At 40.4% G+C, this 25,888-nt stretch overlaps 1 protein-coding gene across 1 annotated transcript; it reads left to right on the top strand.

The window, feature by feature from the left end:
- Nucleotides 1-209: 209 nt before the first annotated feature.
- Nucleotides 210-21,057, top strand: CDC20B (cell division cycle 20B). Its single transcript, XM_009990486.2, has 10 exons — nucleotides 210-498; nucleotides 2,125-2,246; nucleotides 6,470-6,569; nucleotides 9,254-9,364; nucleotides 11,006-11,202; nucleotides 12,074-12,168; nucleotides 15,077-15,305; nucleotides 16,426-16,551; nucleotides 17,280-17,397; nucleotides 20,897-21,057. The coding sequence occupies exons 1-10, from the start codon at nucleotides 210-212 to the stop codon at nucleotides 21,055-21,057; spliced, it is 1,548 nt and encodes a 515-aa protein (XP_009988788.2).
- Nucleotides 21,058-25,888: the final 4,831 nt, after the last annotated feature.

Below are 25,888 nucleotides of genomic sequence, written 5' to 3'. Positions count from 1 at the left end.
TCTTACAAGCTTTCTGTGTGACAATTGATTCAAGGGTACTTATCTGACCAGAAACATTGGTTTCTTTCTGTTTTTTCCTCCCCTTCCGGCTTTCTCCATGCAGTGACTGGCTGCTGGAGCCATCCTCATCCCAACATCCATGTCCGTGGCCTGCGGACTCTGCGGTAGGCTGAGCCCACGCGGCACGGCAGAGGAAAACCTGAAACAGCATGAAGGGACTGCATGATACTAAGTCACGACTAATTGTAGTGTGTTGTCGCCTTTCCCCTGGGCAGGTCGCGGACTCGGAGAGCACCACGTACTCGTACTCGACGTTTGAGAGCGCCATTGAGCGGAGGCTGGCGGCCCGCGCTGCGGTGGCGAGCAGCCCCGTTGTCACAAGATGGCAGCAGCTGCGCGCGAGAGGCGGCCATGAGGAGCCGCGCCGGGCCCGCGGCGGGAGCGATCACCGTGCCTCTCCCCGGCCCCAGCTCATCGGCACGCCGGGGAAGGCTCCAGGTCTGAACCAAAGGAACATTTTCGTATAGAAGATGGCTTCGTGCAGGAAATTCTGAAATAACCTGGGGCGGGGAATTAGTGTAAGGAGTGGGCTGGTGTCCCCCTGTGCCCCAGTCGCCAGCGGTTCTGGCTATGGCGGTGCGCAGCAGCAGCAGCCTGTGCGCATCTTCACAGGCAGAGCAAGCTCAGGGCTGGCGTCCTCTCAGGAGCACGCAGCTGTCATGACAGGAAAGCTGAGCCCAGGGTTCTTGTTACTAGCGTGCTGGCAGTGTAGGACAGCAGGTCGTACAGATAGCTGCCATCAGTGGCAGGTGGGGTGGGGGTGCAGGTGAAGGGAAAGGAAAGGAAGGCTTATCTTCAGCCAAGCAATGCCTACCACAGGCCAGTCTTTTTACCTCAGTGGTGGGAGTTGTGTTGGACTAGGCTTAAGTTGCACTGGGCTGTAACAGTGCATGGAGTTTGTTGCTGCACTTTCATATCTGGAATAGTTAATTAACTGACAGAAAAGCGGGAGAATTCATATAGGCCTGTCTCCTTCCCTTCCTTGTGCTTCTCGTTTGCCTTACACACAGCTACTGCAGACCCGGCCATAACTGTAGAACTTGGACCAGTCTGCATGTGGTATAGTGTATGCTCACTGAAGGGAAAGCTTGCCCTGTATTATTGTCTCGCCTCTGGTGCGTAAGGCTTCAGGTATTGGGAAAGAGACAGCGGCTGAAGGACACTCAGTTCACCTTAGGGAGAGAATTCTCTGAGGGCCATTCAGAGCACAGATCAAACTTTCAGTACTCCAGACCTGGTCTGGAGAACTCACTCTAGAGGAGACTGTTTCTCTCCATCAACAACAAAGGGAGCTGAGGAAGGGTAAACAAAACCTTTGAACTCACTGACTGTTACTTCCAGCAGTGCTAGGGGAAAGTGGGGAATGGGTTTACATGCTGTATGTACAAGAAGAGCTTCCTGGAAGATATAGGGAACTAAACAAAGTTCATTTCTTGATTAATAATTAAAATCTTTAAAGAGTAAATAATAGTTCCTGTTTAGTGTTCAGGATGTCTTCCTATGATGCCATGGTTGTTGGTCAGAATGTGAAATTCTTGTCTTCTGCTAAGCAGGATACCAGAGCTGTTCAATAATACATGCCCGGCTCTAGGAAACTCAGGTTTTAAAACAAGGTGAAGTCTTCCCTACTTCAGGCTGTAGAACAAAAAGTCCTGTGTGCTGTCTCTACTAGCAGTCATGAAAGCCTATATAGTTCTGGGAAATCAGATACTGATTTCCTATGGGGTAGGATCCTCTGTAACTAGTCAATAAATCTAAGACTGGGTATGAGCTGCAGTAGTACACAGGCACTCTTTATAAAGGGAATGATCAATCTGACCTTTTCTAGACATCTCTTTTAGGATAAGATGAATAGTGCTGTAGAAATGTCTCTTTCTCTTCACTGACAAAAGGAAAGCAGGGTGACTGGTTCAAATGTTGGTATTTGCATTATCCCACTTAGTGTGTCAGATCTGCTTTTAGAGTACTACTACTACAAAATCAGTGCTATTCTGAAAAGTACTTGACAAATACACCTGTGTATGGTTTGTAATGGTATTTTTCCAATTAAAATTGTTTCTCCAGTGACACCTCAGGTGCCCAAGAAACTCTCCATCATGAAAACTGTTGTGACTCTACCTAGCAGTCGTGCTTCAGCAGGCTCGGGAGGAAGGAATAAGAGGAGAGCTGAAATAGAGAAGAAACAGGTGAGTAATGCAGTGTTCAAATGTACAAATAGAGTATTTACTTTCCTGATGTGCTTGTTTTCCTATCTTTGGCCTGAAATCTGTTATGCGGATACTGCCTTACTAACATAGAGATCATTAATAAGAAGAGGTCCATTTAGGAAATGTCTGCTAGAGAAATGTCGGGAGGAATCACTTCATCACTTATTTGATTCAGCTTCTCTTCCCTTCCTCAAGGCTATCGTCCTGCAAACTAAAATCGAAACCCAGTTAATGAAGCCCTCAAGAACGTGTGTTACCTCTGAGGGAAAGCATATATTGTAAAACATACACGTGAAATGCATGAATGACTCAGTTTTCCACTTGCTTTACTAACCACTATGTGTGAAGAAGATTATTTCTTCAGTTGTGCAGGATGTAGCTGTTCATTTCGTCACGTAAACAGAATGAAGTGCTATGAAACATTTACCAAAAAGTAGCTTCCTGAGAATAAATTTTTTTTCATGACAATAGAAGGTCAGATTCTTGGCCGAGTGAAAGAGCACATGGAATCCGCCTAACATGAGAAACAAGACTTAAGATCACTTCCCATTTAGATGCTGTTTTCTGTTACTGTACACGTTATCCCTTTGTTTTTCCTGGTAGACACTGACACATGATTTTTTTTTCTTTTTAGGCATAACCCATTGCTTTTTTGTCATCTTAAATAAACCTATGCTCCAGCCACCCCCCTGTTTAAGTTCACTAACTCCTTGAAAATTAATTTCTCATTTGAAGCACGGTGATACTTGTCTGTATTAGTAAAAGTTATTACCGTAACATTACATTCAAAACCACCTCTCTATTTTAGTGTTATCTAATTGTGACTGTTCATATATTAAGTTGTGAACTTTTAGTCTTTGACTACGTTATTTCTTGTGCTCTCCTTTCCTTGATTGCACCAGTTGCTTGGTCAGTACTGAGTATGCTGATAGCTGTTTTCACGTGATTACTTTTTTGACCATAACTATTGAGTAAGGTTGTTTCAGAGAGGCATACTCAATGTCCTTGCACATAGTGGTTTATAATCGTTAAATAATACTACTGATAAGTTTCTGTGAGGGTATCAAGCTCAGCTTCTAAGATAAGCAGGTAGTGTCAGGGCAGGTGGGCTAAGAGGCTTGTTGACTTGTAATAGTTGTACCCTTGAAGTACCTTGTAATAATGTACCCTTGAAGTACATTATTATTATTATTATTATTACCTTGTAATAATAGTACCTTGTAATAATTGTACCCTTGAAGGTCATTGGATGTTGGAAAAAGACCACGCTTTTTCAACATTCTGGGAAACCTGGTCCTGAGGACACTTTCCTTTCTAAATAAAGCAAAATAATCTGGAAAATCGTCCTTTCAACAGCAGTGCTTTCTTCCTTCCCACCCTCCTCCATGGTCTAATTGGAAAGTCTATGAATTTTGGAATTGTTAAAATACACAACTCAAAGGTTTTAGTAATCTTAGTTGAATCTACCCCACAGAGAAATTTAATAAAACATTTTTATGAGATGATAAGAACTTTCTATGAGGTGACGTGCGTATCACATTCTTCCTTCCTTAAAATGTAACGTCATTTAAAAGATCCATACATGTCATTATCTTCACTATTAGTTATAGAATCATAAAATGGTTTGGATTGGAAGGCACCTTTAAAGGTCATCTAGTCCAACCCCCCTGCAATAAGCAGGGACATCTTCAACTACATGAGCTTGCTCAAAGTCCCATCTTTCCAGGCATGGGGCATCAAACCTGTTCTAGTGTTTTACCACCCTCATTGTAAAAAAATTCTACCTTATATCTAGTTTGAATCTACCCTCTTTTAGTTTAAAACCATTACCCCTTGTGCTCTTGCAACAGAGCCTGCTAAAAAGTCTGTCCCTGTCTTTCTTATAAGCCCCCTCTAAGTACTGAAAGGCCGCAATAGGGTCTCCCTGGACCTTTCTCTTCTCCAGGCTGAACAAACTCCAGCTCTCTCAGCCTTTCCTCATAGAAAAGATGTTCAAGTCCTCTGATCATTTTTGTGGCCCTCCTCTGGACCCCTTCAAACAGGTCCATGTCTTTCCTGTGCTGATGACTCCAGAGCTGAAGGCAGTATTCCAGGTAGGGTCTCACGAGAGCAGAGTAGAGGGGCAGAATCACCTCCCTTGACCTGCTGGCCACGCTCCTTTTGTTGCAGCCCAGGATAGGGTTGGCTTTCTGGGCTGCCAGTGCACATTGCCCGTTCATGTCCAGCTTTTCATCCACTAGTACCCCCAAATCTTTCTCCTCAGGTCTACTCTCAATCCCTTCATCCCTCAGCCTGTATTGATACCAGGGCTTGCCCTGACTCAGTTGCGGGACCTTGTACTTGGCCTTGTTGAACCTCCTGAGGTTCACATGGGCCTGCTTCTCGAGCTGTCCAGGTTGCTCTGGATAGCATCCTGTCCCTCAGACGTGTCAACAGTACCACTCAGCTTGGTGCCATCTGCAAATTTGCTGAGGGTGGACTCAATCCCACTGTCTATGTCATTGATGAAGATATTAAACAGTACTGGTCCCATTGTGAGCTATGTGTCAGTCTTCCCTGGGTCCCAGTGCGAACTATGTGTCAGTCATTCATGTCTACATTGAAGTGACTTACCTAGAATTACACTGTAATTTATAAGCAGGAGTGGAGTTAGAACTAAGATATTCAGAGTTTTACATCAAGGACCACAACCATTTCCTACAAATGTGATGTGGGGGTCTTTGAGATAGCATCGTGAGATGACCAAAACCCAAGGTCTTCCTAAAACCATTTGGAAGTCAGTCATGGCTAAAACCATACAAAAATCTATTAATCTTATTAGATATAGTAATTAATGACTATTTAATTTGTGCTGCTTGGTAGCATAAAGGGATGGGATGCATTGAAAATAAAATCTTCTCACATTCCAGTGAATGTGTGTGGTCTCTTTGTGGGCCAAAAGATTACTTCCTTGTATACACAATTGATTTTCCACAGAAATGTCTGCACTTATTTTAGAGGGACACAGATCCAAGCAATCTGATTAGCTTTCTGCCAAGTTGTCTATAGGAATCTTACGGAAAGTGCTTCTCAAAGCTGAAGGCGTACTGTAGAACAGCTGGGATATATAAAGGAGAAACACTTTTTTTCCAGCTGTGTTTTTGTAAGACATTTCTTATCATGATTGCAACAGGGTTTTGAAGAAAAGTAGCACTGAGTGTGCTTGGAAGGATGGATTTCACAGACATTGGAGGAAGAACATACTAATCTTGAGTGGCTGGTAAATACATCAACTACATGTCCACCTGACTGTGAATAAAGAAGTACAGACCAAACAGACAACTGGCATCAGAACATTCAATTCAGTGAACATTGTGAAAAAATGCATATTAGTAGGGATTGGTGAAGCGTTTCGTATCCTGTGACCTGGTCTGAGCCTTTGCCTGAATCTTGGCTAAAGACCTAAGCTATTTTTTTTTGAAAGAAGAAAAAGTTCCAATAACATTTCAGATATCCCTTTTTCTTATCTTTGTCTACTGCATCATCTGTTTCTTTGACAGCCAAGGAGATGATAATGTAATCAAAAAAATCTTATTCCTCTGCAATACTTTGTGTATATATTCGGTTTAGTATTGTGATACTAGTTTAATGAATGGGATCATGAAATCCAGGCTCTGGGACCCTGATTTGAGGGAAGACTCTGTCACCCAGTAGGTCTCATGCTGGAATCAATGGCCCTGCAGTGTATGCACGGCAAAGCAGATCTTTCCTTATAGAGCAAGCCTGAGACATGAAACTTACTGTCTGCATGCAGAAAACACGGCATTGTATGCTGGTAGAATTAGCCCAAATGCCAATTGAGAAGAGGACAAGAGGGCACTAAGGTTTGACAGGTGGCCTGTGGTAGTACCTAAAGATGTACAGGGCCTGGGACCTCTTCCAGTAGTAAGATGGCCTTGTTCAAACGGCTTTGCTAAAGTTTGTGGGACCATTAGCAGTGAATTGGTGTTTTATGGAAGGAAAGATGGTGGCTTAAGTTAGAGCACGTGATTTAGACACTGATGTTCTGTGTTTGTTACTGAGTACCTATCCAAGAGACAAGCTGTTTTGAAGCCTTTATGTAACGAGCTGTGTTCGTGGGAGTTGTGTTATCCATGATGCTTAAATACGTTTTTTGACAGATTTCTTCATTCATTCATGTTTTCACTTCATTGTATTGGCAGAAATATCCTTCTCAGCTTCCAGTAGTCCAGGAGGTTGGATACAGCATTGCAGAAAGTGGTGACATGAAGGTCTGTGAAAATAGCAATTGCATCTGGAAAGGTATGTTCCAATATAGCAAGTATTCTTGTGCACGCTGAACAGTAAGATACAGCAGGCTGCATCTATACTGGAAAAGCAAGTGCATCTACCTGTTCCAGTAAGTGTTATAGAATAGTACAAAGTACCTTAGATCTGTGCTGCTTGGGGCTACTTCTAGAGTTCCCACCGCCTGTGAAGAGATAGTATTCCACCTCCTCCAGTGCAGTTAGTGCCTGGTATTTTACCTGTCTCTCTTTTGGGCCCCATCTGATGCATTGGTGGCTCTACAACTTTATTTCCTTTCCGCTTTTCAGTCTCAGAACCCTACAAATAATGTGGGGTTGTGCTACAGAATGGGTACAGGATATGTGTCATATGGACTCTTGGGTACGTGAGAGTGCAAGATATGCAGAGATGATGGGATCTTGTTCTCCTACCTGTAGGGAAAGGTAGATGGAGCAAACTGCCTCTGGTTTCATCTGTGGGGGAATTGGTTATTTTGCTCCAAAAGGTACCTTAGGAATGAATGAGCATAAGGGAGTGTGGATGATCAGGCAATTGGAAAACAGGTGGGATGTGAGGAGCTAACCTGTGAAATAATACAGATATTCCTAGAATTATTTGAGTGTGAGGCAGTTCATTAAATATCAAACTGATATTTTGTTGTGTTCTGTCTTGGACAGATGATTTGTTTTGGTGATCTGGCTATTTCTGTGTATGACAAGTTCTTGCGAGTCAAGGCCTGATTCATGCTGATGTAAAAACAGTGACAACAGCTTCTTTATGAATCTGGAGTTCAGCTCCTGTAGAAGAAGTTGGGGGCTATGTGATAGGTTTATATATTCTTTTGTTACTCTTCTCCATGCAAATAAGACTCATCTCAGAGCAGTCAATAACAACAGTATAGAGATTAGTCACAGTGTTTTTTTCTTGATGGCAAATGAATAAAGGTGTCAGGAATACCAGGTTTTATTCTACCCACCTGCGTGTTGATCAAGTGGTCTGGTGTGACAGCACTGACTACTTACCACTTCCTGAGTCTCGTTTTGAGAAGTGACACAAGCATGTGAGAGCCTAAATCCTATCAAAAGTCAGTGATACCTGCTAGTACCCAGGCAAAATAACACAAAATGGTATAATGAAGCCTAATTTCCACTAATTAAAAAGGCTGTTACGCACATTCTTGTGTCAATGAAGTACGCGAATAGAGCTGAAAGCGTGATTAGTATGAATTTGGGGTAGATGAATTACTCATAAGAGGAAAGAAATCTGAAATGAGTTACAGAAATTATTTCATCCTTTATATCTCACTGCTCAATACCAGCTACCAGTGTTAAAGAACAACATTTTCAGAGTGTTTCTGAAGTGTTGCCATTCATCCAACTGTTACAATTAAGTGCCTTTTCCTGAATTACCTTACTTGGCTGGGTTCAGAAAGGTTTGGAAAAGTTTTCAAAAAAACCCCTCAAAAATCTAGATACTAGAAATACAGATTTTTCTGTACAGAAACATCTCATTTCAGTGATATTAGACCTTTTTGAAGTTAAAATGCAGGGTTACATATCCCATTGGCCAGGTCTGAGATGGTTGTTCCTGCAAGACTGCTTGATTGTTTAATGCCACGAAGTTTTAGATACAGAAGAAAATCACTGTGGCCTGCTTCTTGCTCATCTTCAGTCTTTATTTGGAGAGAGGTGGGGTTCCGCAATTGAGAGGAGAAACACATTGTCTGACAGAAATCAGTTTTGGATTAGAGGAGAAGATTGAGGACAGAGTAGGGAAGGACTGTGTGAAATAAGTTCTCCATAATTTGTCATTGGACTTCCATATAGGATGTTTATGTGTGTATTTAAGTTACAGAGTACCAAAACTTTGTCAGTGTTTTTTTGAACACGGGTTAGTTGTAGAGATAAGTAATGTCTTCTGCCCTTGAAACTTTTGACATTCATTCTAAATACTCCTCTCTGGAGAATAATTCAGAAAGGAAGTCAAAACACAGAGAAAAGTGCAGAAATGTGCATCTCCAGCTTTCTGCTCTGCACGTTACAGCAAGATAATTTCTTACACATAAAAATCTAGCACTAAATAATTCATAGTGCTAATGATCTGGCTTTTTTTTCTGTGATATTTAGGAATCCTTGCAGCATAATGTAGACAATGACTACAAAGGATGACTCCTCTACTTGCTCATATTTGTATTTGCTTTTGTTTCTGGCTTAGTGTGCTGCGATCAAAGTGCATACGCTTTGAAAACCTTTTCCTGTGGTTAGGTATTGATGGGGGAGACTTTTTGGTGGGAAATTGCCACCAGAAAGCAAAAAAGTTAATTGTTGCACGAGGGGGTTTTGAAGTGGGAGAGCACATACAAAACATTCTGCTACTAACAACTTTGACAGAAAACTAAGGCAAAAGAGACAAAAATTCTGTGTTCTGTGTTGAGCTGTGGTACAATTTAAAATATAGTGGACCCTTATTCTCTGTTCTAGATGACTAAATCTGTGGAGGTTTCTAAGAGGTGGTAAAAGGTGGCTTTCACCTAGTTTAGTGTGTCTAGTATTTTGGGGTTACCCAGGATAAATTAGCCCTTCTGTCCTCCTCTGGACCATGGAGAGACAAATATAATGGGAATGTGAAAGGCTTAGGCCTGAGAATAACTGATGGTGTTTTGCATTACTGGTTTGTGTGTGATGAATCTTCACATACAGGATGCCAAGAGGGGACCCAGAATGAGTTTAGAGCGGTTACCATCATGAAGCCTTCCATACCCTTGGAACCAGAAGGGAGGCTTCATATTGCTGGCTTGCGCAATGATTACTGTAAGTTAATTTCTCCTGTGTGGTGGTATTTACGGAGATTGGGAATTCTTTTGTATGTTTCAAGAAAGATGGTGAAGGTGTGTCCCCTTCACATAAAATGAAACTCTGCAGGACATAAGCATGATGTCATTTTTCTTATAAGGATGCCTCTTTGAAAACTGCCTGTCCCAAAATGGAGGCAAACTCTAGAATCACTACTGCCTAACTCTTACACAGTTTACTTCAGCTATAGATCTCAGTACAACTTTCAAATCAAACCAATGTACTTACCTCCACTTAGTTAAGTTAAATGTTTCAGCTATCAGCCTTGGATATCTAGCAGCCAGTCAACACAGTGGCAACTTTATTGAACAGACTTTGAAATCTCTTATTTTGGGAGACATCAGTGACATTGTTTGTGGTTTGGATGATAGATACCTTCTGAACTAAATTCTCACATAGGTCTTTGCTGGTGCATAGTCAAAAATTAAACGTGCACAAGTTACACATGAATACACATGGATCTCTGGTCTACAGCAGCAAATACATGTTTTAACACTTCATAAGATCTAACAAACAACTCTGTATGTGCAAGTGTTTGTGATTGTCCCTGTGGAGATTTTTTCAACATATCCTTGCAAGTGTTCCTGTGTATCTAATAACAGGACAGAGGTTTGTTTATATGATTTACACTGATTATGCACAAGGAATGTCACAAGACTAACAGCACTAACAGAAGTCTTTGGAAGTGATTTCTTAATACTTATTTCTGCTTGCAACAACCAGGACTGTAGTCAAACAGCTGACTGATGGATTCAGCTGTTTGTCAGACTGATTTAAGTTACCGGAATATGATGTCAGACCTTGGTGTATGATAGCAGTTTTCTATGCTTCGGGGGTCAAGCAAAATTACTTTTAAGCTGCCCTAAATAGTCAGCTGAGGATTGCCCTTGACATGGAAGAATGTCCTGGGTTGGTATTATTAAATGTTTTATACCAACTTCTTCTGGCCTACCTGACATTGCAGGCTGTTCTGGGGCTAATTGCTGTAGTGACTTGCTTTGCCGGGATCTGCAAGTGCAATGCAAGCAGCATCAGGGGCGGTGGAAACTACATTTCCATCATACACTTGCTGAGTTAGGGGCAGATTTTCCTTAATTCCTTTATGCATTTTTTTTCCCTATCATGTGCATGGTAAATGTTAACATTAACCTGAGGATATAGGACAGACTGTAGCATATAGACTGTCTTGTATGTTTTCCTGAATAACAAGAATTACCTTGGAACATGGGTGGTTTTGGAATGACAGCTCTTGGTGAAGAAGCCTCATTTCTAGTGGCAGAAATTAGTGTGAGTGATGTAGTGATCCAAAATGCAGGGTGATAGATTAAAAAATTCTAGTGGGGAAGCTGTAAGTCAGATTCTGCTGTGCAGTCGTACCAGTTTGTGGCGATTAGCCCTATGAAGACATTGGCTTGTTAGAGATGAACTCCTTCAAGTGGGAGGAATACTTGATAGTACTGGTTTCATAGAGCATTCTCTTGAAGTTTTTCCATAGCTATTAAAAAACCCCCAGCCTTTCTAACCCAAACTATACTCCCCCTCGCCCTATCCTATTACCTACAATTTTTTTGGCAGTAATTTTTAGTAGCTTTCTTCTAGATCTAAACATACTGGACTGGAGCCTTGAAAATCTGATTGCTATTGCTGTAGGACCTGCTGCACACATCTGGACTGGAGGAACTCTTCAAGCCATTGAAAGCATTGATTTGAATTGCAATTCCAAATACATTTCATCTCTGGCTTGGATAAAGGAAGGAACTTGCCTTGCAATTGGCACCAGTGATGGAGAAGTGCAAGTACTAGATAATTTACTTTTTTAGTCTTTCTCCATTTTTAGCTAAAATGGCCTCAAGACAATTTGATACTGATTTTTTTTTAAGGAAACAAACGAAAAAGATTGGCTAAGCTACAGAACTCTGCTGGAGATGATATATAGCACTTCCCTGTATCATGCTGCACCTTACTGAACAGCTTAGTGACATCCAGTGTTATTTATATGTAATGGAGCCTCTGAAGCCACTAAAAAGCTGATGGCTAAATTAATGGTTGATTCAGTTGTCCATAGACAATCAGATTTTTTTTTTCACCAGTAAGAGGAACACTTTCATTAAATTACTTTACTAAGCACAGGATATTTTTTCTGGTATCTCTCTTGCTAAGATCACTCTAGTGATCAATGCCTTGAGAACTCAAGCCAAAACTCTCCTTATGGATTCACACATGAGAATTTGACTTCAGTCTGATTATGCACATGCACGTCAGCCTGCTGGTGTAGGACAGTCCTGTTATCAGAAGATTTTTGTGGGACTTTGGCTGAGATGCTAGATAATATGGTGACCTACCTGCTGCAGTCTTGAGTCAGCAATCTGAAACTACTGAAGGTCAGTGCTTTCAAGTATGGACTCCCAAATACTGACATGTAAATAAATAGTTTTAAACCCAGAGATGTGCATTGCCTTCAATCTTGTCTGACTTCAACATCACTGATACAGGTGCCAAAATTTGGAAATACTCCTTCATGTCTTACTTGTGAAATAAATGAACTTGAGGTTGTCCATATGTCAAGTCAGAACTGGGCAGTGGCTTCCTTGCAAACAAGTGAAAAAAGAAAGATCTTTTTTCTTTCTGTTGTTGAATTTGTATTTGTTGTTTGTTTTGGATTGACAGCTGTGGGACATTGAAACCAAAAAGAGGTTGAGAAATATGTTTGGTCACCTGTCTGTAGTTGGAGCTCTGAGCTGGAATCATTACATCCTAAGCAGGTGAGTGGTATAGAATATTCCCAGAAAGAGTCCTGCTGCTTTTACTTAGACAAATGTCCCATTCATTTGAGCTATTTTCACTGGCTTTGCTCAAAGGTGATTTATCCTGTCCCTCTACTTATCGGCCATCTCAGAAATCACATGTAGATATACTGTATGGCGGGAAACCAGCCAAAGGGAGATTTGGCCTGCCTCTTTAGTCTCTGTTTCTTACTCTCCTTCCAGAAAGCTGTCACCACTTGCAGAATTTCACTAGGATGTGGAGGCCGTGGCTCTGGTTTTATGCAAAGCCTGCGCTTGAGATTGCATTGTCTTCGGTGGGTCTGGACTCCAAAAATCATGGCCTGCCTGGTGCCGGGCAGAGGGCATGTAGTTTAGACTGCCCCTCCATTGATCTCAAGACTACATCTGTCTTTTCAGATGGACAATGAAACACAGCTGGTGCAGGTGCACACCTCTCTATCTGTGTATTTACAAGGGAAGGCCAGCTCATTGTTACCCACAACCCAAAGAGGACTGAAGTGGTTGACCTTTGCTTTGCCTAGGGTGAATTTTACACTAGGTGGTGAATATTTTGTATTTAAGAATCATTGCAATATGGAGACTCAGATGAGAAAGATCAAGTATACTCTTTTGTGGGTTTTTTCCTCCCACTTTCTGTTTCAGATCTTTGACTCAGACGTGAAGGGGCTGATAGGAGACTTATTTATGATGGATGTGATAGTCTTCTGTTTTACTTAAACGCAGAAATAATAGCAAGGGTGGACTGACTTTATTGTTAAACTCAGAATGAAACTAGTATCTCTGGATGGGAACATTAGAGGTAGTTTTATTTTGAATTCATAAGATGCACTGGGTTTTGACTGTATTAGGTCTTCTGAGTGGAGTGAGGTACAGAGATACCAGCTGCACAACGGGTTAATAAAATGCTGTTGCTGGAGTAGGTGTGCTGGGTGGGTTAAGTTACAAGGATGCAGCTAGAACGGCCTGCCAATGCCAAGGAGCATAACCTTATTGCAGCAAGCATTAGTTTCAGTTTGCATTTCAGCTTGGCCAAAGGAGTGAAAACAGCAGACTTATAGATCTTACTAAATTACAGATCTCTCTGAGTAGAAACTGATGATAAAATTCAGCATGAACCTGTGAACTACCGTTACAGTTGACAGATTAGGTTGAGATAACATTTATTTCTCTTTCTAGGTTTGAAACTAGCCATTTCATTCTAATATTAGGGCAGAGTTAAAATATCTGTGTGAGTAGAAAAAGAGGCGTGGAGTTGATATTCATTGTTACCAGAATAAGAGCAGCATTCTTACAGTGGACAATTGATACTTCGGGATTACATACTGATTTCTGTGGTTAAAAATAGTCCAACAACACACCGTCATGAACTTGTAAATAAATTTCAGTACCATAAATTAATGCTTCACAAAAATTTTGTTACCTCAGCTGTCATTAGCAAAACAGATGCTATCTTTCGTGTCAAAAGCAAATAATTCTGATTTCTTTTTATGCCAAGTGGAAAAACATCCTTTCCGCCAGGATTCTCAGGAGCCCAGTTCCTTCCCACTCATGCCACTGATATTACTTGAAAACTTTAATATGGCCTACACTGGTAATTCAATTCTATTTCTCTTGGTTAGGTTTTCTGCTTCTAATTAAGTAGGAAAAATCTATATAAATTTTCAAGAGACGAATGATGATGTTTTTTGCATATAATGCACATATTCCCATGTATCTTCATAGGTATTTTCCATAAAAATGTGCTTAATATTCAGTGGAGCACTGCTTGTTTGGAGTCTTTCGTGCTTTTGTGAACTTCAGGAGCTTGGCAAGTCCATAATACAAGCACAATAGAATGACATTTCTTGCAATCAGTCATTTTTGTGTGTGCATTTTTAGAGCTTCCAAATCACTCAACTTGCATCTGAAAAATCTTCGAGAGCCAGTATGGGAAAGTCTCCAGTCATTATTGCCTTAAATTAACCTATTGCAGTAATGTCAGATACCTGTTTCTCAGATACTCAGAAAGATGGTGTTGAACTTGCTGATTTTTTTCAGTGTCATCAGAATAGTTGGAAGCGTGAATTTCCAGCAGGAAGCTCTTATTTTTTGTCATAGGTTTAATGTAGATAATATCTTTAGGAAGGCAGGAAAAGAAAATGTGCTGCGAGATGTTTTCAGGTATTTTCAGTTCGACACTGCTATTGACGTGTAAAACCCATAACCAGGAGCTAAGCTGTAACAGTAACTGTGCTTCCAGTCAGGGTATTTCTTTCTTTGGCAGACTGACGGTACTGGCTGCAGAACCATGCATCCATTTCCTTACAGGCAATTAGTACAACCGTGTCAATATATGTGCAGGTTTCTTTTAAGCCTGGAAGTGGGAGGGAGAAAGGGGACAAGGGAAGGGATAGAACCAAAGAACACGCTGTTACTCTCCAGTAAGCCCTTTCCCAGAGCATGTAGTTTTACACTGCCTCTTTGTTAGGCATGGAGTAATATCTGGCCTTGGAGAAAATAATCTTGCAAAACTACTTTTCATGAAGAACAGGAAAGAGTTTACATTAAAGATATTTTATTAAATGGGCTGTCAGTTGAACAGGGTGCAGATCAGTGGCATAAAATGCGATATATCTTCAGGGAAATGAAAGCCATGAGAGAGAGAACAGGTATTCTGCCTGGCTTGAACCAAGCAGCTGCTTGGTTGCCTTTCTGTTGTCATCCACCTCTACAGCTAGGGCATGCTTTTGATGGTTGGTTTATGTTTCCTTTTACTGAATACTGTTCTGCAGACACGTTTCACTCTGATGTGGTTTGCTTCTGAAACCTCTGAAGAAACATCAGTGTGATGGATGTGGCTTGTCTTCTTTAACATTAAACCCATGCTGTATTTTTTCATCTACAGTGGTTCACGACTAGGATCTATTCATCACCATGATGTTCGGGTTGCTCAGCACCATGTTGGGACTCTTTGCCAAAACAAACAGAGCATTTGCAGCTTGAAATGGTCACTAACCAACCAGTTGCTGGCAAGTGGGTCTAGCGATGGTATACTGAATATCTGGCCTAGTGACCCTGGTGTGAGATTGCAGTCACAGCCACTGAAAACCATACCTCATTCCTCAGCAGTTAAGGTATATGGAGAAGGAATGTCTGCTTTTCTGTATTTGCTTTCATGAAATCACATTGTTGATGTGAACGATTAGGGAAGTTTTCAAATTATCTCACCGATTTCTATTAGTTTCTTCTCCCCTGACTGTGATGCTGATAATTTTAAGACCAGTTCTCCTCATTCCAAGTCACGGATAAATTAGCTAGGGCTTTGATGAGAAAACTTTACTGGTTTGGTAGGCCTTTGTAAATATAATGCCAAATAGAAATACAGTTTACAGCCTTCTCCTCTGTTTTGCATAGAAAACTTTGGTGGTGCAATACTTGCAAGCTAACAAATAAGATCTTTCAATTTTGAAGTTTTGGAAAATTCTCTCTGTTGAAATTATTTTAAATATGAGATTTCTTTTGCCTTCCTGCCCGTATTTTCACATCACTGCTGACGTGAAAGAAAGCTTTGAATCTAGCAAAGAATCTGAAGTAAGAAACTGGAAATGAGACAACTTAGATTCTTATCTTTATGAAATCTCAGTTTGTGTGGGAGAGAGGACAGTTATCAGCAATAAGAAGCAAGGGAGTCCAGCATTTCTAAGCTGTTTGTCCTCCCAGAAGAATCTGACGCTGGCCTGAAGCATCGGTGTTAAAGGGTTAGAGGACGTTATTGAAATAGGTCGAATTCAGTTCTTAGTAGCTTTTCTTCACGTAGGCCAGACCTTAGGCATATCCTGGCAATATCTCCGAAGGAACCAGGTCTCTTTTAAGCCCTGTAAGTCATGTTGCTTAGGCTTCTGTGATGGTTTGGCTCAGGCTGTAAGACTGTATCCTGCTGAGTTCTTCTGGTACTGAGGTGTAATCTGTGGCCTGTGAAGGGTAAGCACAGAACTTGGAGTTTTATGAGCATATGTGGGACAGTGTAGGCTACTGTGAAGCAGTGGCAAAGGAAGCAGCATCTGGAATTTTGGGATTCTACATTGCTCTGTGTGCGTGGAGGAAGAGCATGGTGTAGGGTGAAAAAAGCCAAAGATACATTCTGTGTGCTTGTTGTGGTTCATTTTTCCAAGTAAGCTTTTAAGCAAAATCTACTCTTTTTTTTCAGCTAACCTCCTAGTCTGTTCTGGCATCTGTTTTCTTTTTTTTTTTTAGGCTGTGAACTGGTGTCCTTGGCAGTCTGAAGTCCTTGCTACAGGGGGTGGAATGAAAGATGGGATTTTGCGTGTCTGGGACATAAATCGTGAGAAAATAATCCAAAGTGCAGCTACAGATTCTCAGGTGAAATGATGAAATGTCTGCATGCTTAGGCTATGCTCTTCTTGTATAGCTGTGCTCATCTGGCAAACTCACACTGACTTTGGGGGTGATTCTGTGATCAGAGGAACAGCAGGATTTTCTCTGGGCGTGCAATTGTGCTACGTTCGGCACTGCAGTGTGTGGTTGGACTCAGAAGCAGTTTGTTGTTTCTCATTCACCACTTCTGTCTCCACACAGAAGTGATTGAAGAGGAGGTGGTCTTGCGGCCAGACACTTCTCATCATCTTTTCCCTATCGGCAATAATAGTTCTGGCCAAAACTCTTGATGTGCAGAGAATGTTGGGGGGAAGGGAAAATTCCCAGAGTGCTGGGGTGAGAAGAGGTGTAAGAGTCAGAGGGCAAACATCTGTCTCTGGAGCTTGAATATTAGGAGACAGAGGAACAGATTCTCAGCTGGAGTAAAGCAGCATAGCTGTTGATTTTCCTGGAGCTATTACAGCTTAGCTGAGAATGCGTTTGAAGGGCTTTGGTTTTATACTGGTGGGCCATTATCTTGTTAAGATAGAACAATAATGCAACTGTAGTTTGAAGTGTTGCATGAAATGAAAAGATCCTTCTGTGTAAGTAAATATTCTGCAGGAACTATTTCTCAGTAGCTTGTTCAAACATTGTAGATGACATTTCAAATCTGCTGAATGGTGCATGTTGACCCTTTCTGAAAACTAAAGCAAAATTTTAAATTGCAGTAGATTTGTTCCTTGCTCTGGTTACCCAAAACCAGTGAACTGATGACTGGACAAGGCCTTCCTGGAAATCAGGTGAAAATATGGAAGTATCCTGTGCTTATCAATGCATCAGAACTCTATGGCAAGTATTTCACTTAATAGCTTGAACTATTTCAGTTGACTATGTCTAATCAGTGTGTTTTTGCAAGTATATACCTTATGCATTTACGTAAAATAGAGTTAAAAGATCAGTCATCTGCACATCCTTCCTCTGCCTACACACATGCATTCATGTGCACAATCTTGATGCATGGGATTGTAAATGTTGACTTACTAAGATAATAGTATAAGTTACTTCTGTAAACTTCCTTGGTTTTAATTCTCTCCTACGATTTCTAAGGCCATCCCAGGCGCAGGATGTGGATTTCCATTTCTTCCTAAGGCTTACTAGGCACGGACGGAATGTGCTAATGTCAGGTTGCTTCCAATATATCCTAGACTGATGGCCTTCTAGATAACTCCAACTAGATGTGGCTGTCCAGTTTCGCAGCTCATTGTAGAAGGATACTGAACCAGCTTCCTAATGACATTTGAAATAAATCTCCAGGTGTTATTTAGAGCTGTGCGGGTTTTCATGAGTGATTTTGACTGTGAAGCAATGCAGTGCAGTGTGTTTCACTTACATCATGTTGACAGCTAGAGGAAGTGGAGTTTCCTCAAAGCTCTCTGTTGGTCCATGGAGCTGTAGGGCCATGCTACACATAAAAGCTGTTCCTTGCTGTTAAGCCTTCTTGTTTCTGGTGCTTGCTGTCACTCCTATCCGTTAAGTTTTACGTGTTTCGTTGTTAACTGAAGTAATTCAATAGAAGCATCTGAAGTTAAAAGAACAAACAAATTATTTGCACACTGGCTGCATTTTCACAACTATGGTTGTTTTTTCACACTCATTGACAAGATATGGTCAAGGAAGCTTTGGATTTTTGACCTAACAGCTGATATTTATGAATATTTTTTGTATCCTATTGCTACATTTGAAGGCATTTTTCCTGATTATTAAATCCCAGCTATACTGGGATGCTGTCCTTGGATCCAGTGACTTGAGTGGAACCAGGGAGTTGACTTCAACACTAGCCTATAAGAGAAAAGAAAAGCACAGGAGAGTCAAAGCGAAGATGGATGGATGGAAGAGAGAGGGCAGTAGAGTCTGCTGCCTTAAGAGCTCGTAAGGTCATGTCCTGTGATGTTCTGAGAAATGATCTGGAAAGTGGCATGATCATTAGTCTTAACTACTGTTCGAGGTTTTTCAAATCTTTGTAAGTCTTGAAAATATTATTTGAAATGAAAATTAATTTACACCATATGCTATTCTCAAAGGTAAATTTAGTTTTCATTGACCATATAAGTCAAATGCATCGATGACTTGCTGAAGCTGGAAAGTTACTTATTGTCCTGTTTCCTGTTCAGTTTACTTGTCTGCAAGAGAAACTAATTTTCATGAACGAAAAGACAAGGCAATTGTTACACAGATATATTCCTGATTATGAAGACTCTTATTACCTTACTGTAAGCAGTTGAATGTTGGAAGAAATTGTCAAATGTATCAAAATGTGTTCAGAAACAATACTGTGATGGATGACTGTGAAATGGTTCCAAATCAGCCTCAGACACCCTTAACCACGAGTTGTACACCCAAAGCAACGAACAGATAAATTGTAACTGAATCTTGGTTGTTTAATCCTCCTGCAAAAGAGTGAAGACCTTCACTAACAAGGAAGCACTGTCAGTACTTTAGTAATTGAGATTGCCTGTTACTGGCCATACTCAGAACAGAATAACAGCTGAAAGGCAGTAACCTTTTTATAGCACTGAGTTAATTTTTCACATACTTCTGATAGAAGTATTAGAGTAATTTACTAGAAAAAAAAGATTGATTTTGGATATAAATGCCCTCCCCTTAGAAAAGTTGTTGTAGATCAAAGAAAACATGCAGGTAAACAAAATATGTAATTGCTTTGAAAAGTATCGGAATGTGATCTTGAAACAATGAAATAAAACCCTAGCCTTCTCCACTCAGAAAAGATGGAGATGAATAATTACAATTTTTCTAATTTCTGCCTGTCCCCATTCACGTCTTTTTGACTGAAACTATTAATCAGATTTTAGTCAGTGTTTTGGATAGTTTTGGGTGCCTCCTAAGTCTGCACCTCCAGCTCTTCCTTCAGAGTTGGTACAGACACTGAATGGAGACAGTGTAAAGAATTCGCTGAGTTGTAAACTCATGGTGTTAAATATTGACAAAGACCGTGTACACTTCAATGACTTGAGAAGGAGCAAAGCCTGAAAATTAAACTTAGCCAAAATAATTTAGTGGTGGTGTCAAAATTCTGGTCACCAGTTTTTGGTGGGACACACGTTACTCAGCACCAGGACAGCAGATACTTGCTTTTAGTCGCAATGGCTCCGGAGAACCAATGTAACAGCTTCACAAAGTTAGGACAGACTGTCCATCTACAACACTTCTATGGATTTTCATCAGGTACCATTGTGATAAATATCAGTTTCAGAGGGCTTTACAGTTCCTCACATGTTTATCTTCATAATATTATTTTGAGCTAAAGAAGTGATATCCCTATTGTGCTCATGGAGAGCTCAGGTACAGATGATGGGAGGACATAGGCCGCCTACGTTTGTTCAAGTTGGCCACTCACAACTGCCTTCATAACTTCACACTTCCTTTTAGGATGTGGTTCATCTGGTCTGTTTTAGATGAGATACACTGTGGCTGAGAAGTTCGTTTTTTTCCCCTTGGGTGACTAGCTCACCTACATGATTATCAGTAACTCGCCCAACTAGAGAAGTCAATGGCCAGTAAAAAGGCTGCTAATTTCTCAAGCCCCTGTATGCCTAAAAACCTCATGGGTTTGCTTAGTGTTGACAGTGTGGTAGATGAGACCGAAAAGCAGAGGTTAATGTAGGTCTCAACAGTCTCAGTTTAATACCGTGCTCTTTCTGCCTGCAGTTCCTTCTACTGAGGGAGATACTTGTATAACCAGATTAATGAGTTTTGTATGTTCTTTGTGCTCCTAGACTGGAGTAGCTTCTGGCCTTCAGTGTTGGGCTCCCCAAGTTTACTTCAACTACAAACTCAATATATGATTCCAATAAATTATTAAGTGGGATCACTGTTAGAAGATCTCTGTAACAGTAATAACTAAGCAGCTGGAAACACTATCTCATGATTGTTGGATCAGCTACAAACTGTCTGCAAGGCGTGTGCAGCCAGATGGGAAAGCTCAGCTGTGAGACACATCACCAAACACAGACGGAACTGCTGTTGTAAATGCAGTGGAGAATCAAGAGTTCAGGTTCAATGTTCTCCGTTGACAGAAATGTCTTCTTAATGCGGTGCAGTCCTGACAGTTAAAGCCTGGTCCCTGATAAGAAAATATTGCTTTCAGCTCTTTCTTAATGTGAAAATATTCTATAGATAATGCTAGCTCCCCACATCCAGCAGCATTTTGAGCTGCTACAGTAAAAGCGGAACAAGCCGTGCTGTGGGTGGGTTTGGTGAAAGTGACTGGTATAATCAGTGTAGAATTGTGATGTATCTTTCAATTTTTTGTACATATTTTATCTTGCAGGTCACAAAGGGAGAGTCTTGCATATAGCCCTGAGCCCAGATCAGAGCAGGCTCTTTTCTGTGGCGGCTGATGGGATAGCTTGTCTGTGGAAATGCCATGAGTCTGAGGAGAGCAAGCACAGCAGCAAGGCTTTTTCTAATAGTTATCTGAGTTCATTCTAGTGACTTCTTTTCCTTGAAAGCAAATGATTAAATGTACTTAGCCCATTTGATAATTCAAAATATGTGTGTTCCTTCCAATGGAAACATGGCAAAAGATAGTACAATTTTTTTCAAGAGAAAGTGATTTTCCCCATCAGTCCATCATGTGAAACGTTAGTAGCTTGTCTTACTTACCCTAAAGGAAAAATATTCTACCTCCGAAGAATAACACCATATTTATTTTCATTAAACTAGCAAACATGGATGGAATCCACCTTGTGTCAAGTGCCAGCGTAAAGTCTTAGGTCCTGCTTGTAGCTATGATTCTTATAAGTAATTTACATCATCTTAGCGTCTCCACTGGAAATCACATGCCAGTTCCTGTAAATCACTTTGAATTGTTCAAAGGCTAGGGTCAGCAGAGACCAGCCTAGGAGACTGTGTTGCTCTATATATCACATAGATCATGATGCAGAATCTGTCTGAATATTTCTAGAGATCTAGGTTAAATATATAACTGTTACTAAATATAAATTATTTCGTGGGAATTCTTTATTGCAGTGGTAATGATAACTAACTTAATTAGAAAACTATCTTTAATGGATTTTGAATTTTTTGCTTCAGCCCACCTACTATGTTTGACAATGATTGAAAATAAAAGTTACATAATCAACTGGTTAATAAGCTGGATGGACATAGTCAAAGAAGCGTGCTGTTTGGATCAAACACAACAGTTAGTCCATTCATTCCTTAAGGGTACCGCTTTAATTCTGAGTGTCAGCAAACCTGACATCTGTCACCCTCTTAGGAATTTAATTTAGTGCTCACAAGAACCAAACCTCTTGGACTTTAACAGAAGTTTGCCTGTGTAAGACTTGTACACTGTCAACGGCTAAGTAAGGATGTCGGGATTGGTCGTCAGATGCTATTCAGACGCAAGTCAGTAGTGCTATTCAAAAAGTGTTCTATCCACAGACATCTTCGGAGCTTGCTTTCATTATTACGAGTGAAGAGAGGCAGGGGGTAAGGATTCACTCTTGCTTTTGTATATTAAAAGCCCTGTGAGCTCAGGAAATTCATATTGTTTTTTTTGTTTGTTTTTTTGTTTTTTTTTTCTACTGGAAATTTATTTAAAATATTTCCTGTAGCTGGGAAAGAATGAGAGATTAGGAGAGTAGAGTGGTGTCAGCCTGTGAAAGATTAAGTTGTGATCAAATGCGCGAAAAGAGATAGGCAAATTTAACAGAGGTACAAGTTTCTCTGGAAGTGAATGTGAAACTGTCACGTCTTTAGTTCTCATCATTTTTGAAACCTCATCTGCTGTTTATAGATCACGTGGTTGCTAACTTTAGGTATGGAAGGTTGAGACCACTTACCTTTTTTACCTAGGAACATGTTAATTTACAATAAATCTGGTACTAAACTGCTCATTTCTGATGTCATCTCGTGTGGTCTTCTGGTTAGAAAATGGGAACGTTGACAATCAGTTGAGAAATGACTACCAAGAAGCTTACGTCTAAGAATGGGAAACAACTTGTGCTGTACCTGTCTTCTCATATGAACATGTTTGTTGCAGCAGATTTTATCAAACATTTAGAATCTGATTTAAATATTCACAATAGTATTTTAAAGAGTTTAAAAGTGTTTTTTTAAATGTTAAAAACCCCCATTTTTCTTTTTTTTGAATAGGAAAAAAGCAGTGGAATTAGTCTCTTTACTCATATATTTTTTGGATTCTCCCAGAAATTCTTTCTCTTTTGTTTGATAGTTGCTAAATGCTATTGGTTTGCCAAGTATAGGAAGAGATGAGTAACACAGGGTGGGAGAGCTGGAGTGGGAAAGGAGCTGGTCAATATTGAAGCTAAGCATGTTTTGTTTGATGTTGAGCTGTCAAAATGAGAAAATACATTTCTTTCAGACTGAGAAGTGCTAATTTCTTAGCTAATTATGCTTGTTCGTTATTGAGTGGTCAAGCTGTATTGCCCCAGAAGTATTTTAACATAATATCCAAAAGTGGGAGAAGTCACTGATGTCAGTAGAACTAACCCACAGCCCGTAAGTACGAGAGAATCTTGTATGTGTGACCTGTAGCTCTGTTTTGTGACTGTGTCTGCGAAAGCATTTAAGCATGCATTTGAATTCCATACTATGACTAATCTGGAGTGAAATTAAACATACACTGAAGTGTCTTTTCTGAATGTGCTTCTTTTCTAGCCAGGCTCCTTTACTGTCAGTTTCTTTCACATTGCAAATATCTATCTTTCTGTAATAAGAATCTGAGTACTTGAGTTGGCAGCATGATGCTGCTTCTCTAATCTTTTGCAGGTAATATTGCTGAATATTTCCAGGTATAGAGTGTGCAGTTGCAGAAAGTAGATCATTGTTCTTGCATAGCTGCCTCATTCTGCCAGTGCAGAGGTCTTAACATATGAAACCTTCTGCAAAACGTGAAATCCTGACTTCCTCCCTGTAGAATATGGCATATTTTTAGCTCATTGCCTGGTATATCATTCAGGCTCAGACTGAGGCAGAAATCAGAACCCGTTTTTAAGAGGTCAGCTTGTTTTGCATCTGAGATGCGTATACACTAAAGGCTGAGTCTCCAGAGGTGGCACAGAGGATTAAGTAAAATTTAAGTTGCCTAAACATAGGCTGTCATCCCCATGGTCCTGTCCAAGGTCGAGCACTGTACAAGACATGGAATCCAAAACTTAAAGAAAAAAATAATTTTTACAAGGGGAGAAACTTCATTGCCCAGAAAGGGCATGTGTCTTCCCAGGTATACTGATATGACAAAGTGATTGTCTGTCTGTGATGCAATGAAATGGATTAAAGAAACTCAGGCTAGGGAATTCTTTTGTTTCCACACATAAATGCACTAAATAGTCTCTGGCAGACAGTCCCCTGTTCTGCAGCCACTATATGATCTGACTTCATGCCACGTACATAAATATTGCATTAGTTTGTATAATGCCGTTTACACCTATTCATTTCCCCCATATATCTCATATACCCACAGTGAGAAGAAATCGTTACATTCCAGATGTCAAAATGACATCGAATGATCATAACATATTTCTTAGCTAGTACATAAACTTCCATGGGCTCCATCCCATCATGGTGGAGCTGTATTGGAAATGTGTTCATGCCTCTTGATCAGAGAAAGTCCCAGCCTAGACGAAAACTCAGTTCCATCTCCTTGCTTCTGCTTTTTTCCCCAGGTTTCCACTACTGGCAGTGGTGACAGAGGCTTAAATGTTTTGTTTAACATGTAAGTCCAGTTTCACCAGCTCATTTAACACAATTCACTAAATAACACTCGTGAAAAAAGGAGTTTTTAAAGTATTTTGGACTAGATCCTAAGTTGCAAGCTAGAGGAGGAAGGCTGTACATTTTTCCTTTTACATTTCTTCGTACATTGTAAAAGTCTCCTTGGTCAGAACCTCTTTGCTTCTGACCCCCTTGGGTAAAAACTGCTCTCTGAAAAATGGAGAAATACTGATTGATAGGCTTTGAGTGGGATTTTCCACTGGCAAGGATGCTGCCTGTGACTTTAAGGGAAAAGAAGAAGCAGACCAAAGACGAAGCAGTAACATGAAAAAAAGACTATACCAGGATGAAAGAGAGACAGTGAAAAAATGGGCAAAGAGGAAAGAAATGAAGTAAGGCTAATATATGGGAAGAGTGAAATAGCCCTAGTTGGTCAGTTGTCTTGAACATCAGCTACAGATTTTTCACTAGGTTGATAAAGATGTTTTTGTTTTCTGAAGGTTTTTAGAATCGGTTCTTTCGTAAGCAAAGGTTTGGTAGTTTGCAAGAATAGAAAAAGTCTGGGCTGGTCTTACTTATTTCCTGTGTGTTTAAAGAGAGAATCAAAGTCATTGCTTTGGGTGTTGATACCAGTCAGTGAGCCAAATTCTGCTCTCGGTTTCACTGGTGCAATCCTGCTTCACTGGGAATTTTCTCTCTGCTCCTGCTTTGGTTCTGTGTTTGTATGTACTTCTGTGTCTGTGTTTGTGTGTTCAGCCCAAAAATCAGAACAAACATTTTAGGAATAAGAATAAGGAATGTGAAAAGTTCTGACTGTGTAATGTTTGTCTTGGACAGAAAACGTAAAAGAAGATGTTCAGCATCAAAACTTTCTGTAAAGATCCTTGCAGTTTAGGCCTCCTTCCTTCACACTTCACTATTCCTCTATGACAAAAAACCTGTTTCTTCTCAACAAGATAAGGTGAAGACAGTTGTGTAAAAAAGTTTTAGGCTGTATTTTCCCTTATTGTGTTTATAAGTGATGTTTAATTGCTCATGATGAGCCAAGCAATCATTTTTTTTATTAAAATCCATAAAAGGTTTCTCCACCCTTTGAACGTCCTCTGCTTTCTCTTAGCTAATGCCTACTTCCACGTAAAACCACCAAAGCAACATGAAATAAAACCAAGCCGTTTTTGAGGTGTTCGTGGCATTGAGACTACCCAAGACTGTTAATACAGAGAAGCATTTTTTACAATAGGTCTGTTTGCTGTTTGACAAGTGGTTGTTGAAGCACTTAAAAATATTACTGCATATCTGAAACAGCACTAGTGGTGTAATAAAATGAAGATGGTTTTATGTTACGAGCAGCATTCTATCATTCTAATAATCCAGCTGAGACACGTTCTGTCATTTCTCTAGAGGATCATCATAGAATCATAGAATGGTTAGAGTTGGAAGGGACCTCAAAGATCATCTAGTTCCAACCCCCCTGCCATGGGCAGGGAAACCCTCCACTACACCAGGTTGCCCAAAGTCTCGTCAAACCTGGCCTTGAACACTTCCAGGGATGGGGCACCTACAACTTCTCTGGGCAACCTGT

The sequence above is a fragment of the Tauraco erythrolophus genome, chromosome Z, assembly GCF_009769465.1.
Source record: "Tauraco erythrolophus isolate bTauEry1 chromosome Z, bTauEry1.pri, whole genome shotgun sequence".
Taxonomy (NCBI): Eukaryota; Metazoa; Chordata; class Aves; order Musophagiformes; family Musophagidae; genus Tauraco; species Tauraco erythrolophus.
Note: the sequence above shows the minus strand (reverse complement) of the source record. Positions and strands in the feature narration are given on the sequence as shown.